The following is a 15,606-nucleotide window of genomic DNA, read 5'->3' on the forward strand; positions in this document are numbered from 1 at the left end:
GCCTTCAAATAGCGAAGCCCTGCGCTTGCAGGGAGAGCGGCTTGCTCTCAAAGAAAAAGAAACCCGATACCTGCAACTTTGTAGCTAAGAGCAGCAACAAGGAAGTCTTGGGGAACAGAGAGAGGAAAACGGAGTTCAGTCGATAGCCGAAGTCAATTTAAACGCGGCGAGAAACCAGTGCTAAAGAGAGTGAGTAATCTGCCCGGGCGGTAACGTGGTTCCCTTTTAAGCCCTCTCTCCCCCTCCGGAGAAACAAACGTTAAAACACAAAGGAAGAATTACAACCGTGGAGGAGTGGAGGAGCTTGGAAAGGGTCCAGGAAAAGAGAGGGCTGGCGTCCTTGATGAACAGGAGGTTAAAAGTAGGAAAAAGGACGCTCTCTTCTTTTGTGCTTTAATGCTATATATGTGAGTGGAAATCTTGGAAGAGAAGCACCCGACGCCATTTGGAACCTGAGAGAGAAGTTTGTGGGAAGAGGGAAAAAAGAGGACAGTGTTCTTTGATATTTGCTAGCGTGCATCGGGAACTGCTTGGGTAGAGCCACATTCCCTCTGTTAAATCTGAAGACGGAGGTTTGAGGTTAGAAAACGCTAAATTTTTAAGAGACTAAGGTTACTTTAAGAACCAGCGAGATCGTGTGCTGACTTGACGAACTTTTGAAAATAAGATGGAGGAGATGGTGTGAGTCGTGACTAATCCCCCCCCACTCATTCTCCCTCCCAAAACTCTCCCTCCCCCCTACCTGACCACCCAGCACTCATTTCTTTAGGTTTAAATGCCTCCTTGCTATTGAGCTTTTTGAAGCCTTCCTAGCTCTTGGACTAACTAATAGAGGACTAGTTGGGTCGGGAGAGGAGAAGAAGCGTGTGTTTCTGGGACCATCACATACTTAAAGGAAATATCCTCACAACAGGAACCAAGTACTGGCCGATAAGTGAGATTACGATTGAGATAGTGAAGACACACGACGTACTATTACGGACCAACTGTTCTGCCCCTGATTTTTGCATATGGTTTTACTGATTATGGATTAGTGTTTTTTTGTGGGGAGTACATAGAGATAGTAAATGTAAATCCCAGCAAGGAAGGAAAGTGAAAAGTGAAAATAAAGAAACAGTGGGAGGTACTAAGAGAGGGTGGGAGAGAGGGAGGGGTATAAAGGTATAAAGGGGTAAGATGTCTCATACAGGGAAGAAAGGAACGAATGGGGGAACCCCAGGAGAGAGGAGGGGCTCGAAACAGGAGGTGGATTTTAAGTCGGATATTCTGAAAATGTTTGCAGAAATTAAGCAAAGCCAAGCTAACGTAGAGCATAAGTTAGAATTGGTGGACAAAAGAATTGGGATATTAGATTAAAAAATGGAGGAAACTGTGAATGAACTAAAGGGCCAAGTAAAAGAAATATCTAGGAGGACGCAGCTCACAGAAGAAGGATTAAAAAGGACAAAGGGGGAGATAAGAGATATTAAGAGGGATAAGGAAAAGATCAAATCAGATGTAATGGAGTTAAGTAGGACACAGGAAGAGATAAAAGATATTATAGCGATGAATGAACTAAGGCAGAGGGGGGTGAACCTGAGGCTGAGAGCGGTCTCAGAGACACAGAATGAAAATGTTAAAGAAAGATTGACGAAGGAGCTAGCGGAATGGATGGGTATATCAGTGGAAGAAATGGCCAATAGTGTACTGAACGCATTTAGAATGCGGGTCAATGCAACAAAAGCAAAGAGATTCACAGGTGACTGTTTGATTACTTTCAAAAATAAAGAAATGAGAGACAGGATCCTTCAAAGGAACAGAGAAAAGAGATTGAATATAGACGGGAATTACATAATTTTGTTTAAAGATATCCCAATTAGATTACTTAAAAAGAGAGACTCTTATAAACCCCTGGTGCAGACATTGAGGAAAAATAAGATTGAGTTCAGGTGGGAATTCCCGGAAGGGATATCATTTACATACAGAGGTAAAAGACATAAGCTTATAAACCAAGAAGAAACTGGGAAATTCCTTAGGAAATACAAGGAGCTAAAAACGGAGGAGCAAGAATTAGGGAGAGGAGAGAGGGCCCCATCAGGAGAACCAAGAGTGCTAGAGGAGGGAGAAGAGGAGGGGAGTGGGTCGGGAGAGGAAGAAGAAGAGGAAGTGGAAGATTCTGAGAATATATAACTGATAGGAAGATTCTAAAGAGTAACGAAAGGAAAAGCTAAGCATTATGGGATTAAAAATTTGGAATTGGAACATAAATGGGATGAACGACAAAAAAAAGAGAAATAAAATTGAACAATGTTTGAAAAGGAAAAATTTGGACATTATCTGTCTTCAGGAGACGCATGTGGCCAGAAAGCATAGAAAGGTGTTGATTAATAAACGGCTAGGAAATGAGTTTGAAACCCTGGATAGGGTAAAGAAAAGAGGTGTGGTACTGTATATTAGTAGTAAAATAGAAGCTAAAACAATGTTCAAAGATGAGGAAGGGAGGATGATAGGGGTCAATATCAACTGGCAAGGAGAAAAGATGCTGGTAGTAGGGATCTATGCCCCGAACGGTAGTAAAAATGATTTTTTTAAAAGATTAGAAGAAAAACTAATGGAGTATGTCGATCAAAAAATAATCCTAATGGGGGATATGAATGCAGTCGTCTCGCCTGATATGGATAGACTTAGAGACGGAACAAACAGAGAGGGGAAACTACCAAAATCTTTTTTCGCCTTAGCGGAAAACTGCAGTTTAGTGGACATCTGGCGCCTCAGACACCCACTCGAGAAACAATTCACTTTCTATTCAGAACCTAACCAATCACTCTCACGAATAGACCAGATTTGGATCTCAAAAGATCTATGTCCAAGAGTTAAACTTATAGAAATAAGACCGAAAGTAATATCAGATCACAATCCATTAGAGATAGAACTAGAAAGCTTAGAGAAGAGACCCTTTAGATGGAGATTAAAGGACTATTTGTTAGATGATCAGAAAGTGGTGGAAACGGCAAAGGAAAAATTGACAGAGTACTTTAAGGATAACTGTGATAAAGGAACAAAAGAGAGCGTAATTTGGGATGCAAGTAAGGCAGTAATAAGAGGGTACTTCATACAACAGAATGCAATTAAAAATAGAAATAGAGAGAAAAATAAAGAAGAGATCCTCAGACAGATAATGGCAAATGAACAAAAGTTAGTCCAGAAGCCTAACTGCCCAAAGACAAAAGAAAAAATAAAAATACTGCAAACCCAGTTTGCTACAACAATAAACAGAGAGGTAGAGTGGAACATTAAAAGATTTAGACAAAGAAACTTTGAATTTGCGAACAAACCAGGGAAATGGCTTGCCTGGCAAATCAAAAAAAGGAAAGAGCAAGGGACAATCAATAAAATAATAACAGACGGGGAAGAAAGAACTGATCCCAGAGGAATAAGGAGTGAGTTTCTTAATTATTATAGAAATTTGTATAAAGATCAAGAGAGAGTTGCCCCAAGGAAGATAGAAAGATTCTTAAAGGAAAAAGGGGGACAAAAAATTCCAGCAGAAGGGAAACAAAGACTGAATACCCCAATTGAAAATGAGGAAATAGAGGAGGTAATTAGAGACCTAAAGAGGGGCAAAGCACCAGGCCCTGACGGATTTACTGCAGGATATTACAAAGAAATGAAATCTATTTTGGTGGGACCTTTGAAAAAGACTATGAACATCATCTTAAAGGAAGGAGAAATCCCAGAGACCTGGAAGGAAGCATACATCACGTTCCTCCCCAAACAAGACGCGGATTTAACCCAGGTTAAAAACTATAGACCAATCTCACTGCTGAATACGGATTATAAGATATTCGCAGGAATCCTGGCAAAAAGGTTAAAAAATGTGTTAGTAGATATTATTCATATGGACCAGGCAGGATTCCTGCCAGGTCGGCAGATGAGGGATAATACAAGACATATTATTGATATGTTAGAATTTTTGTCTGTTAGGATTGATAAGCAAGTCACAATGATGTTTATTGACGCCGAAAAGGCGTTTGATAATGTGATATGGAACTTTATGTTGAGAAATCTAGAATATATGGATGTAGGTAACAACTTCTTCAACGGGGTAAGGGCAATATATACTGAACAAAAGGCCAAACTGATTGTAAATGGTACGGTTACGGAAGAGATAAAAATAAGGAAGGGCACAAGACAGGGCTGTCCGCTCTCCCCGTTACTATTTATAACAGTGTTAGAAGTACTCTTAAACTCGATAAGACAAAATGGAAATATAAAAGGAGTAACGTTAGGAAAGAATGTGTATAAAACTAAGGCCTTTGCCGATGATTTGATAGTGATGACAGAAGACCCTATAACCTCAGTAGAAGAAATCTTGAAGGAAATAGAATCATTCGGAGAAGTGGCTGGGTTTTAATCTACTTGCACTTTGATGTGCTTTCGGACTGCTAGGTTGGCAGGAGCAGGGACCGAGCAACGGGAGCTCACCCCGTCACAGGGATTCGAACCGCCGACCTTCTGATCGGCAAGTCTTAGGCTCTGTGGTTTAACCCACAGCGCCACCTGCGTCCCTAGTAGCACCTTAGAGACCAGCTAAGTTTGTTATTGGTGTGAGCTTTCGTGTGCGTGCACACTTCTTCAGATATCTGAAGAAGTGTATCTGAAGAAGTGTGCATGCACACGAAAGCTCACACCAATAACAAACTTGTTGTTGTTTAGTCATTTAGTCGTGTCCGACTCTTTGTGACCCCATGGACCAGAGCATGCCAGGCACTCCTGTCTTCCACTGCCTCCCGCAGTTTGGTCAAACTCATGCTGGTAACCTCGAAAACACTATCCAACCATCTCGTCCTCTGTCGTCCCCTTCTCCTTGTGCCCTCAATCTTTCCCAACATCAGGGTCTTTTCCAGGGAGTCTTCTCTTCTCAAGAGGTGGCCAAATTATTGGAGCCTCAGCTTCAGGATCTATAACAAACTTCGTTGGTCTCTAAGGTGCTACTGGAAGGAATTTTTTTGATTTTGTTTTGACTACAGTTTCCAGGGTTGGTTTGGGGGCAACCATGAGCTTGAAACGTCCTCGAAAGCCTAAAAACAGAAACAATAACATCAAAAACAAATGTGCAAAGTCGTGCGTCTCCAAACCTTCTGTGACAGCATGGCCAGATGGCAACTCCCCAGGATCTCAGAGCGGCACTCAGATGCTAAACCCAAAGTCCTGGAATCTTGCAAGGCGGGCTGGCTTTTGGTGTCATCACAGTATGACTCTTGCCCCACGGATCCTGCAGCCCACAGATCCTGCCTTAGGCAGAGTGGGCAGGCAAGGACAGGTGGAAGCACAGCATGGAGTCACCCATTTGTGCAGATTGTGGGAAGTCGTTTGCAATGAATGCACATCCTCTGAACCCCATTTGAAACTACCATCTGGGTGCCCTTTGAGTCAGAATACCCTAAGCATACTGCCAAATTGAAGACGCGTACAGTGGTACCTCGGGTTAAGTATTTAATTCGTTCCGGAGGTCTGTTCTTAACCTAAAACTGTTCTTAACCTGAAGCACCACTTTAGCTAATGGGGCCTCCTGCTGCTGCCGCGCTGCCAGAGCACAAATTCTGTTCTCTTCCTGAAACAAAGTTCTTAACCTGAAGCACTATTTCTGGGTTAGAGGAGTGTGTAACCTGAAGCGTATGTAACTCAAGGTACCACTGTACATGTTTCACTGCGGCTGGAGAAGGTGGCAAGAAGGGATAAGGAAATACACTTACAGCTGCCTTATACCATGTTAGATAGTGTAGAGTTAGACAGCATAGAGTTCTGCAGTACAGAAATTGGTCCAGAATTTCTGCCACCAATTGGCAGCCGCTCTCCAGGGCTTTATACAGGAGTCTTTCCCATCCTTACCTGGAGAGGTCAGGAATTAAATCTTTTGCATGCAAAGAATGTGCCCTACCATGGAGCTAAAAGGTAACAGTAAAGGGACCCCTGACCATTAGGTCCAGTCATGGCCAACTCTGGGGTTGCGCCGCTCATCTCACTTTATTGGCCGAGGGAGCCGGCATACAGCTTCCAGGTCATGTGGCCAGCATGACTAAGCCACTTCTGTCGAACCAGAGCAGCGCATGGAAACACCGTTTATCTTCCCGCCGGAGTAGTACCTATTTATCTACTTGCACTGTGACGTATTTTCGAACTGCTAGGTTGGCAGGAGCAGGGACAGAGCAACAGAAGCTCACCCTGTTGCGGGGATTCGAACCTCTGACCTTCTGATTGGCAAGTTGTAGGCTCTGTGGTTTAACCCACAGCGCCACCCGCGTCCCAGACCCCCCCCCCCTTTTATGGTACTTTTATCCTAGGGAAAAGAGAGAGAGACCCGTTTGCTTACTTTGTAGTCTAATTTTAGTAGGAAAATAGGAAGTTGTCTTGTGTTAGCCAGACTGTTGGTCCATCTAGCTGTCAGGCAGCAGAAGTTCTTACCAGCTGCTTTTTAGTCAATAGTCACAGAGAGATGCTTGGAAATGACATTGCCCCGAGTGAGTCTCCACTCCCTTCCTCTCTCATGCTTCAGCTACGGGTGCTGAAATGTGCCCTCTGCCTTTGAGCTCTCTGCTCTCCTACTTTCAAGGCTCGCCAGGTTTTGGGAGACAGGGGGTCTGGAATGCTTCCTAAAGACAATGAATCTGTCAGCTGTCCCCCCTCTGGTACTTCTTCTTCCTTTTCTCCCATTATTTCCCAGTTTTTTCTCTCATCTGCCTCTGAGCTGTGATCTCCCTGAATCCCCTGTTGTAATTCTGAACTGATTTTTTCTTCTCTAGAAGGTCAGGCTGGGGAGTCGGTCTCCGCCATCACTCCTCTGCCCAGTCCCTGACACTAACTCATTATTGTCTACAGCAGGAGTGGGGCAGAAAAAGAGGCAAATGTAGGCAGAGCAGAGGAAACGGAAGTTCCACCTTTGTGCAGTGGGCGAGTTTCTACGCACGCTCTCCGTCCCCCAACCAGACAAGCAAAGGCATAATAAGAGTACAAGGACCTGTTCCAAAACATTTGGGCTTTGAAGATGGGCCAGTGCAGTTATCACTGCTGCTGTGGTGGGAAGGTGAATGGCATTTCTGTGCGCTCTGGTTTCCGTCACGGTGTCCCGTTGCGCCAGAAGCGGTTTAGTCCTGCTGGCCACATGACCCGGAAAGCTGTCTTTGGGCAAACACCAGCTCCCTCAGCCTGAAGCAAAATGGCCCCATAGTCACCTTTGACTGGACTTAACCGTCCAGGGGTCCTTTACGTTTTTACCTTAATGGGTTCTAGCCACGGATGACCTAATCCTCCATGCATTTGTCATCCAAGTTGGTGGTCATCCCTCCCTTCTTCTGGAGCAAATCCCGCACTTTAACATGTGCTGTGTGACGGAAGTACTAGTCATAACAAATGAGTACAGGACCACTAAGCACAGAAATAATCTGGCTGGTAGCAAGGAACAAGCGCCATGGAACTATTCAAAGCAGCAAGCAGGAATGAGAGCATACAGACCTGTCTGGAATCAGGCGTCATCAGGTTTAAGCTGGTGGTAGAGATATTCAGAGTAATGCTCATTCCTGCGAATTGAAGGTTGCTCTTACCCAAGATACTAGAGAGGGCTTTACTCGGTGGCTGTGAAAGCAAAAATCACATATCTCAGTACTCTAGGAGCGTCTGGTGACACCTGACTCCACGCTGCATAAACGGGAGCCTCTGGGGTTTATTCGTCAAGAGTGTGACATTTTAATCAACGTTCTGCGGCTGCTTTTATCCGAAGTTAGTAAGAAAGAAGTCGTGTGTCGATTCACAAGGAAGGGACAGTGCTACGAGGAGAGAGAGAAAATGCAGGTTGTTTCCATATAGATAAGGAAAATATAGTGATCTAAAGTGGTTGGTGTCATACCAGGGAGATCTGGATTCAAATATACCTAAAACCCTACTAGATAACCTTGCTTCAGTCACCATCTCCCAGCCTACCCTACGAAATGGGAGTGAGGAACCATGGACAGTGGTACCTCAGGTTAAGAACTTAATTTGTTCTGGAGGTCCGTTCTTAACCTGAAACTGTTCTTAACCTGAAGCACCACTTGAGCTAATGGGGCCTCCTGCTGCTGCCATGCTGCCGCCACACGATTTCTGTTCTCATCCTGAAGCAAAGTTCTTAACCTGAGGTAATATTTCTGGGTTAGCGGAGTCTGTAACCTGTATCGTCTGTAACCTGAAGCATCTGTAACCCGAGGTACCACTATACACCATTCTGAGCTCCTTGGGAGACTGGATTGCATATTAAACGAATGTAATAAATAGATAAAAAGAACCAAGAGGCATGAGATGAACATGTGGAGCAAAGTCGAATTACCTCAAAGTCATGACAAGTGTCAGTAGAGAAGCTTTCCCGTAACAGCAGAAAACTAAAATCTATTAACTATAGAAATGCTTAAACATTTGCAATTACCGTATATTAGCTCACAAAAGCCACTTTAAATCCCTCCATATAACTCACTGAGTAATAAACCATTTGTGTGGATTCTCCACACAGTTGGGACAATTTGGGGCCACAAGCCCTTCCTTTAGGGTTTGCAAGCGTGGAGGAAAGTGTTGTTTTATTTCATTCAGGAAAAATGCTGTTAGACAAGTACAGTGGTACCTCGGGTTGCATACGCTTCAGGTTACATACGCTTCAGGTTACAGACTCCGCTAACCCAGAAATAGTACCTCGGGTTAAGAACTTTGCTTCAGGATGAGAACAGAAATCGTGGTCCGACGGCGCAGCGGCAGCGGGAGGCCCCATTAGCTAAAGTGGTGCTTCAGGTTAAGAACAATTCAGGTTAAGAACGGACCTCCAGGACAAATTAAGTACTTAACCCAAGGTACCACTGTATTAACAGGTGCACTGGCTGAAAATACAACATACCTTGTTTTCCTAGAGTGGACATGCAAGGGAATGTTGGTTCAGGTGGAGGAAGCATCTCCTGCACCTGGGGCAGGGTGCGCATGCACAGTGCCCGTATGGACTGCACATGCGCAGCGCCTGTACAGACTGCACACACGTGGCAGCCTGTATGGACGCCAATCGCCCTTGGCCACTCTACAGCTGGGGGGGAGGCAGTGGGCCATCTTGGCCCCCGCCCCAGGGTGGCACCTGGGACACACCGCCCCACCTCCACCCCTGCCTTCGTATGCCCCTGGGTCCAGCCAGTTGAAACTTCCTATTCCTCCTGGGCTGGAGCATCCTTCCCTTGCATGTGACTAGAGGTGGACATGACCTTACCTGTCCAGGTAACAAAAGGACGAGTCATGCAGCACTCTCTCTCTCTTTCACTTCCTTCTTCGTTCGACCAGCTTCTCAGCTAGGAATGCTCTGCTAGCTGCCAGTTTGCAGAAGCACTGGGATTACCACCATGTGGGGAAGATCCACATATACATGTTTGTAACTAAGTCTGCCTTCAGGTATCCAACTGTGAACTGATGTGAGTAAACTTCTTTTATTGACTTTTAATAAGATTGCTGTGTCTTTATTCTTTTAAGAGGGATTAAAGGGAATTTACCAGGAATTTACAATTCAATCTGAGTCAGACTGAACTGTATACAGTGGTACCTCAGGTTAAGTACTTAATTCGTTCCAGAGGTCCGTTCTTAACCTGAAACTGTTCTTAACCTGAAGCACCACTTTAGCTAATGGGGCCTCTTGCTGGTGCTGCACCGCCGGAGCACAATTTCTGTTCTCATCCTGAAGCAAAGTTCTTAACCCGAGGTACTATTTCTGGGTTAGTGGAGTCTGTAATCTGAAGCGTATGTAACCTGAAGTGTATGTAACCCGAGGTACCACTGTAATAGTAAGAGGCTCACATGAGCCTGCTACAAGCTATCTGCTGTGCATGTAAGAAAGGGGAATGTAACTCTGCTACATGAAGGAACTTGCTAGCGCAAGTTAGGAAAGATATTAATAAACAATATATCCTCTCCTGCCACACTGAACATTCCTACAAAAAATTCTGCACCCAGAGCAGTCGCCCCAGTAGCTCCCCGCTACCCACTGTTAATGCATGATATCAGCGAAACATCTCACTCAAATACGTTATCTAGGGAAGTACCAGTGGAAGAATCTCTGTTGACCCCAATAGGAGCGCCAGTATTTGTATGTGCATGTGTGTTGTGATTTTGGGACACAGGTAAAGAATTAACTGCCTTTGCCATGGGCACAAAACTGCTCAGTTCCTCCCATGGCAGCAATTCAAAGGACAAAAACTGTAAGTGTAAAATGCATACATGGACTTAATGTCGCATCCTGTTTGCTCCCAAGATGAGAGAATATGATCATGTTGACAAAAAGACACAAGGCAAATACCTTTCTTTTTTTAAAGGCTCCTTTGGCTGCCGGCACAGCATCGCAAACAAGGCTGATCGCTTCCCTGGAGAGACAGAAAAGAACATTGGGAAGCAAATGGTTTCATGGTGCCAGAAGCATACAGTTTGGTTTCTCATGGTGACATTCAAGTAATGATCTACTGGAAAGTCTGCATATGGACTAAAGCACTCTGATGCTCATAGCAAACCAAAGTTTGCATTTGAAATATGACACTATTTGATGGTCTCATAGGCTGTATCGAGTATGCTAAAAGTAAGAAAAGCAGGGCAACCAATCTTGCTAATTTTCTTAGGGAATTGTGAAGTTTTAGCATATTCAGAGCTAACCCACAGTTGAGGCAGAGTGAAGCAGCTACCTCAGGTGGTAGAACCATAAGAGGCAGCCAGTGGTGTAGCATGGGTTGTCAGCACCCGGGGCAAGGCAAGTAATTTGCGCCCCCTAACCTGTGGATTTTAGCACTCGAGTGCGAGCGCCCCCCCAGATGTTGCGCCCGGTGCGGCCGGCCCCCCCTGCACCCCCCATGCTACGCCACTGGAGGCAGCCCCTGCCCAGCCCACAGAAATGCTCTGCTTTTATTCAGGTGTGAATAAGGAAAAGAAACACTAATAATAATAATAATAATAATAATAATAATAATAATAATAAATTTTATTTATATCCCGCCCTCCCCAGCCGAAGCCAGGCTCAGAGCGGCTAACAGCAGTAAAATGACAAAACATTCTAAAATAATTTCATTATAAAATTAATTCCCATCAGATTAATGGCAACCATTGGGCTAGAGTTCTGTGAGGATTCTTTTCTGCTTTTGTTCTTCTTCAGATGGTACGTACTTATGCAAGGTAGTTCAAAAGATAGGTGTGGAAAAGTATTTGCAGTACATCATCTCATATTACCTTGTAATCTGTGTTCTAGTATTGAAGTCAAGGGATCTCATGGAACGCAAGACCTCTATACATCCCAAATACTACGGGAAGGAGAAGAAAATGGCAAGTAAGCATCAGTGAGAAAGCTTTATAACAGGCATTTTGAAATGCAAAATAAAAGCACAAATCATTTCCTCCCACAAGTGCACACAAACAGATGGAGAATGGGGCACACATAGGAATTTATATAGCTTTATTTATGCATGTTCTTATACTGTATGTCTCATTTTCACCAAACAAGAGTCCCCACACAAACTGATAAAACAAATAAAAGTATAGTATAATAGTCCCCACAAAATTAACAATATTAAAATTAAATAATAATAATAATAATAATAATAATAATAATAATAATAATAATAGAAGGGAAGAAAACCACAGCCCTTTATTGACGCAGAAACTGTTCCCACCCACCAGATTCTTACATGGATGCACGGCTGTTAATGGGCAAGCCAGGCCCTTCCCCACTTGACACAGTGAGATCAAGTTGCGTGATCTACAAAAAGCAAAACATCTCTTTGGAGAGGTGAAGAAGAGTGAGCAACTGGATCAATGTATTTGTGCAGGGGAATCATCTTCAAAAGGAACAGCTTTTGACAATGGAACTGTTCTTTAATTTTTTTAGTGATGTGTTTTTTTGTTTTTTGGACAAAGTAATAATCCTAAATAAATAAGAATAAAAATGTGCACCCCACCACAGAGACCATTCCATTGTAACTATCCAACCTTCCAAAATGTCAACACCTTTTGCAATAGTTTGACCCCTTTCTGCTCTAATAGTACAAATTCTACAAACAACCTCCGTATCTCCTCAAAATCATTTCTCCTACATATTCCCCATCTTACCTTAATGGCACATGTTAATTTATCATTAATAGCTATATCCCACACCTCTTTATACCATTCTTCCGTTTTATATTCTGCTTGGCCCTTCCACTTCCTGGCTATAATAATTTGCGCAGCTGTCAATAAAGTTGTGAGCAAGTCCTTCATAGCCTGCGAATCTTCCACCCCATCGTAAATTGATAATAATGCTACCTCTGGACTTTTGGTCAGCTTTAACCCAGTGAGGGGACGCGGGTGGCGCTGTGGGTAAATGCCTCAGCGCCTAGGGCTTGCCGATCGAAAGGTCGGCGGTTCGAATCCCCGTGGCGGGGTGCGCTCCCGTTGCTCGGTCCCAGCGCCTGCCAACCTAGCAGTTCGAAAGCACCCCTGGGCGCAAGTAGATAAATAGGGACCGCTTACTGGCGGGAAGGTAAACGGCGTTTCCGTGTGCGGCTCTGGCTCGCCAGAGCAGCGATGTCACGCTGGCCACGTGACCCGGAAGTGTCTCCGGACAGCACTGGCCCCCGGCCTCTTGAGTGAGATGGGCGCACAACCCTAGAGTCTGTCAAGATTGGCCCGTACGGGCAGGGGTACCTTTACCTTTACCTAACCCAGTGAGACAATGGAACTTGTTAAGTTGTGGGTGAACATATCAGATGACACAGCAATTCTTCAAACAGCTGTTGTTTATTCACAGGCCAGGACAGAACTGAGCTGAAGGGTTCAGCCAACCTACTTATAAAGTGGTACCTCGGGTTAAGTACTTAATTCGTTCCGGAGGTCCATTCTTAACCTGAAACTGTTCTTAACCTGAAGCACCACTTTAGCTAATGGGGCCTCCTGCTGCCACCGCGCCACCAGAGCACAATTTCTGTTCTCATCCTGAAGCAAAGTTCTTAACCCGAGGTACTATTTCTGGGTTAGCGGAGTCTGTAACATGAAGCATATGTAACCCGAGGTACCACTGTATAGAGCTCAACTACAAGGCAACAGTAACAACTTTCTGTAACTATCCAATCACTGGACGTCACTTTCAATTCCTTGTTTGCATATGTGGACCTGAGTGAAAACTATCTGCAGTATCCCCCTGCTGGCCCAGGGTGAGAACTTCAGTACACAGCACAACTGTTCTTTTGCTGTTTGCATAAGACATGCTAGAAACCTCTGGCTCACCCCATGCTGTTCTAGGTTCCTAAGGAGTCCTTGGATTCCCCACTTTCCTTCAGGGTTCATTTCCAACTTTACACCAGATACTCAATGAAAAGTAACTGAGGATGGACACCAGCCCCACTGAAAGCTGTCGATGCAGTGGATCTAAACACTTTTCACACGCTATGCCTGCATTACGCTCAGACTATAAATAATGAGTGTGTGCACATTCACCCAAATCTGGTTAAGCAAGAACTCAAGTAAGTAGAGAGCTGGGAATTGGATTGTTTGTTTGTTTTAACTTAAAATTTTGTTTTTTATTTGTGAACTGAATAGATGTTTATTCCCGAGTCATCAGTTTCTGCTTCTTCAGTTTCTTTTGAGATATCTTCTCCTTTTGAGCAACTTCCTCTTCTGGCTTAGGGACAATTTGCTCCTTCTCTGTGAGGATCATCTCAATGTGGCAAGGAGAACTCATGTAGGGGTTAATGCGACCATGAGCCCTGTAGGTTCGCCTGCGCATTTTGGGAGCTTTGTTAACCTGAATGTGCTCAATTACCAGAGAGTCTACATCCAGACCCTTGAGCTCAGCATTGCTCTCAGCATTTTTAAGCATGTGCAGGAGGAACTCAGCACTCTTTTTTGGCCAACGCCCCTGTGTCCAGCCCCACTGCTTGGCCTGGGCACATCTGCCAACACCACCATTGTAACGACGGAAGGGAACACACTGCTTCTTTAGGGTCACATCCTTCAAGTACTTGGTAGCTTTTCGGATGTGCATACCCTTGATAGCCTGGGCAGTCTCACGTGTGTTCTTAACTTGACTTGCATGATTTTGTGGGGTTCTCCGGATCAAGTGAGTAGCGGACCATTTTCAGAGCTTACCTTACAGCCACCCTGGGAATTGGATTGTTGAAGCAGAGGAGGTACAGAAGTGAGGAGCTAAACACCCCTCTGCAAGTTCCCGCCCCGCAGCTTCTCTCTCCTCCAAGTTCACCGTGTGTTATGTACTAAGCCTGGATCCCAGAATAATAGGCAAGTAAGATCCTAGAATGCAACAACTGATTGGCTTGCAGGAAAAGAACAATCAGCCTCCAGGAGGGAAGCAGAATCAGCGAATCAGACAGGACTCATTGTGTAAATAATGTATATAAAAGCCTGAGGTTTGGGGGGCAATTCAATCACTGTTTTACAAGCTGCAATAAAGAGCATGAAATCACTACAGGCCTCCGAGTATATTTCACTGTGGCACCAAGAAGCTAGCGAGGAAAGCACTAGCTTCTGGGCACTTAGAAGCAGTTGTGGAGAATCAGCATCCCGCTTGACCTTTTGCTGTAGAAATACGACCGCAGATACTGCCGTATGCACAGAACACAGATCTACCTCCATCACATGGAGTCGGAGTTTTGAACTCTCTAAACACGCCCTTCACCGCTCAGCCCTGTAAAATGCTACGCAGCAGATCTGCACGGGAGGTAGTGTAATGCAGGGGTGAGACCACTGAACTCTCTCACACATTCCTGCATGCACGAACACACAGAGCGCACGCGTGCGCACACACACACAGAGTCCTCCCTCTTCAGCTGATCCAGTTGGGAAGGAGGAGTATCGCCCTTTCTGCACACACCAGACAACTGACTCAATGATTGGGAAGAGGGCAATTTGCACCCCTACCAAGGCACCAGATTCTGCCCAACCAGCGCAGTGTCTACTTAAGTCCTACCCACCCACTTCCACCCTGTTTTTAGCTGCTACTGCCAGAATTGTTTGGTCCTTGGAGTAGGGTTACCAGACATCCCCATTTCCTGGGGACAGTCCCCGGATTTGCGAATAAGTCCCCGGACAAATTCCATCCCCGGAATGTCCCCGGATTTCATCTAATGTCCCTGGGAAACACAGCAGCAGCAGTCTCAGCAGCCCGGAGCAGTTGGCTCTGTCTGGCTTCAGGAGCTGCTCGGAAGTCCCCATATGAAGGTGGTGCAGGGGCTCTAAGATGCAGCTTCCGGGCTGCCTCCACCTTCCCTGACCCCAGCAACTAAGCTGTGAAGGGAGGCTTCATGCTGCCTATCAGAGCTTGCATGCAAGCAGGAGGGGGCAGGGATCTCTCAGTTAGGCAACGGGAAGCCTCCCTTCCCAGCTGATGGATCCCCGCCCCCTCCTGCTTGCACGCAGGTAGGGATGGGATTGGGGCTGTTCTGATGCGAAGGAAGGCATTGTGCTACCCGAGCCTCGCCGCCGCCACCACTGTTCTCGGCCCTCCTTCTCCACCTTCCATGCCTGATCCACCACGCACCGCTTCCCCACCACCACCACCGAAGAACCAACAGGCTCATGGAGAAAGGAGATAGATGCCTCGGAGGA

At 45.2% G+C, this 15,606-nt stretch overlaps 1 protein-coding gene across 4 annotated transcripts in view; it reads right to left on the reverse strand.

Moving 5' to 3' along the window:
* SHC3 (SHC adaptor protein 3) overlaps nucleotides 1-15,606 on the reverse strand; it is a 60,063-nt gene that overhangs the window by 22,880 nt on the left and 21,577 nt on the right. For all 4 annotated transcript variants that reach the window (XM_077936046.1, XM_077936045.1, XM_077936047.1 and 1 more), the window contains 3 exons: nucleotides 11,242-11,312; nucleotides 10,328-10,391; nucleotides 7,492-7,611 (listed from right to left, as the gene is read on the reverse strand). In XM_077936046.1, the coding sequence (XP_077792172.1) occupies nucleotides 7,492-7,611; nucleotides 10,328-10,391; nucleotides 11,242-11,312 (255 nt within the window). The remainder of the gene's footprint in view (nucleotides 1-7,491; nucleotides 7,612-10,327; nucleotides 10,392-11,241; nucleotides 11,313-15,606) is intronic.

Source organism: Podarcis muralis, chromosome 11, assembly GCF_964188315.1.
Source record: "Podarcis muralis chromosome 11, rPodMur119.hap1.1, whole genome shotgun sequence".
NCBI classification, from domain to species: domain Eukaryota; kingdom Metazoa; phylum Chordata; class Lepidosauria; order Squamata; family Lacertidae; genus Podarcis; species Podarcis muralis.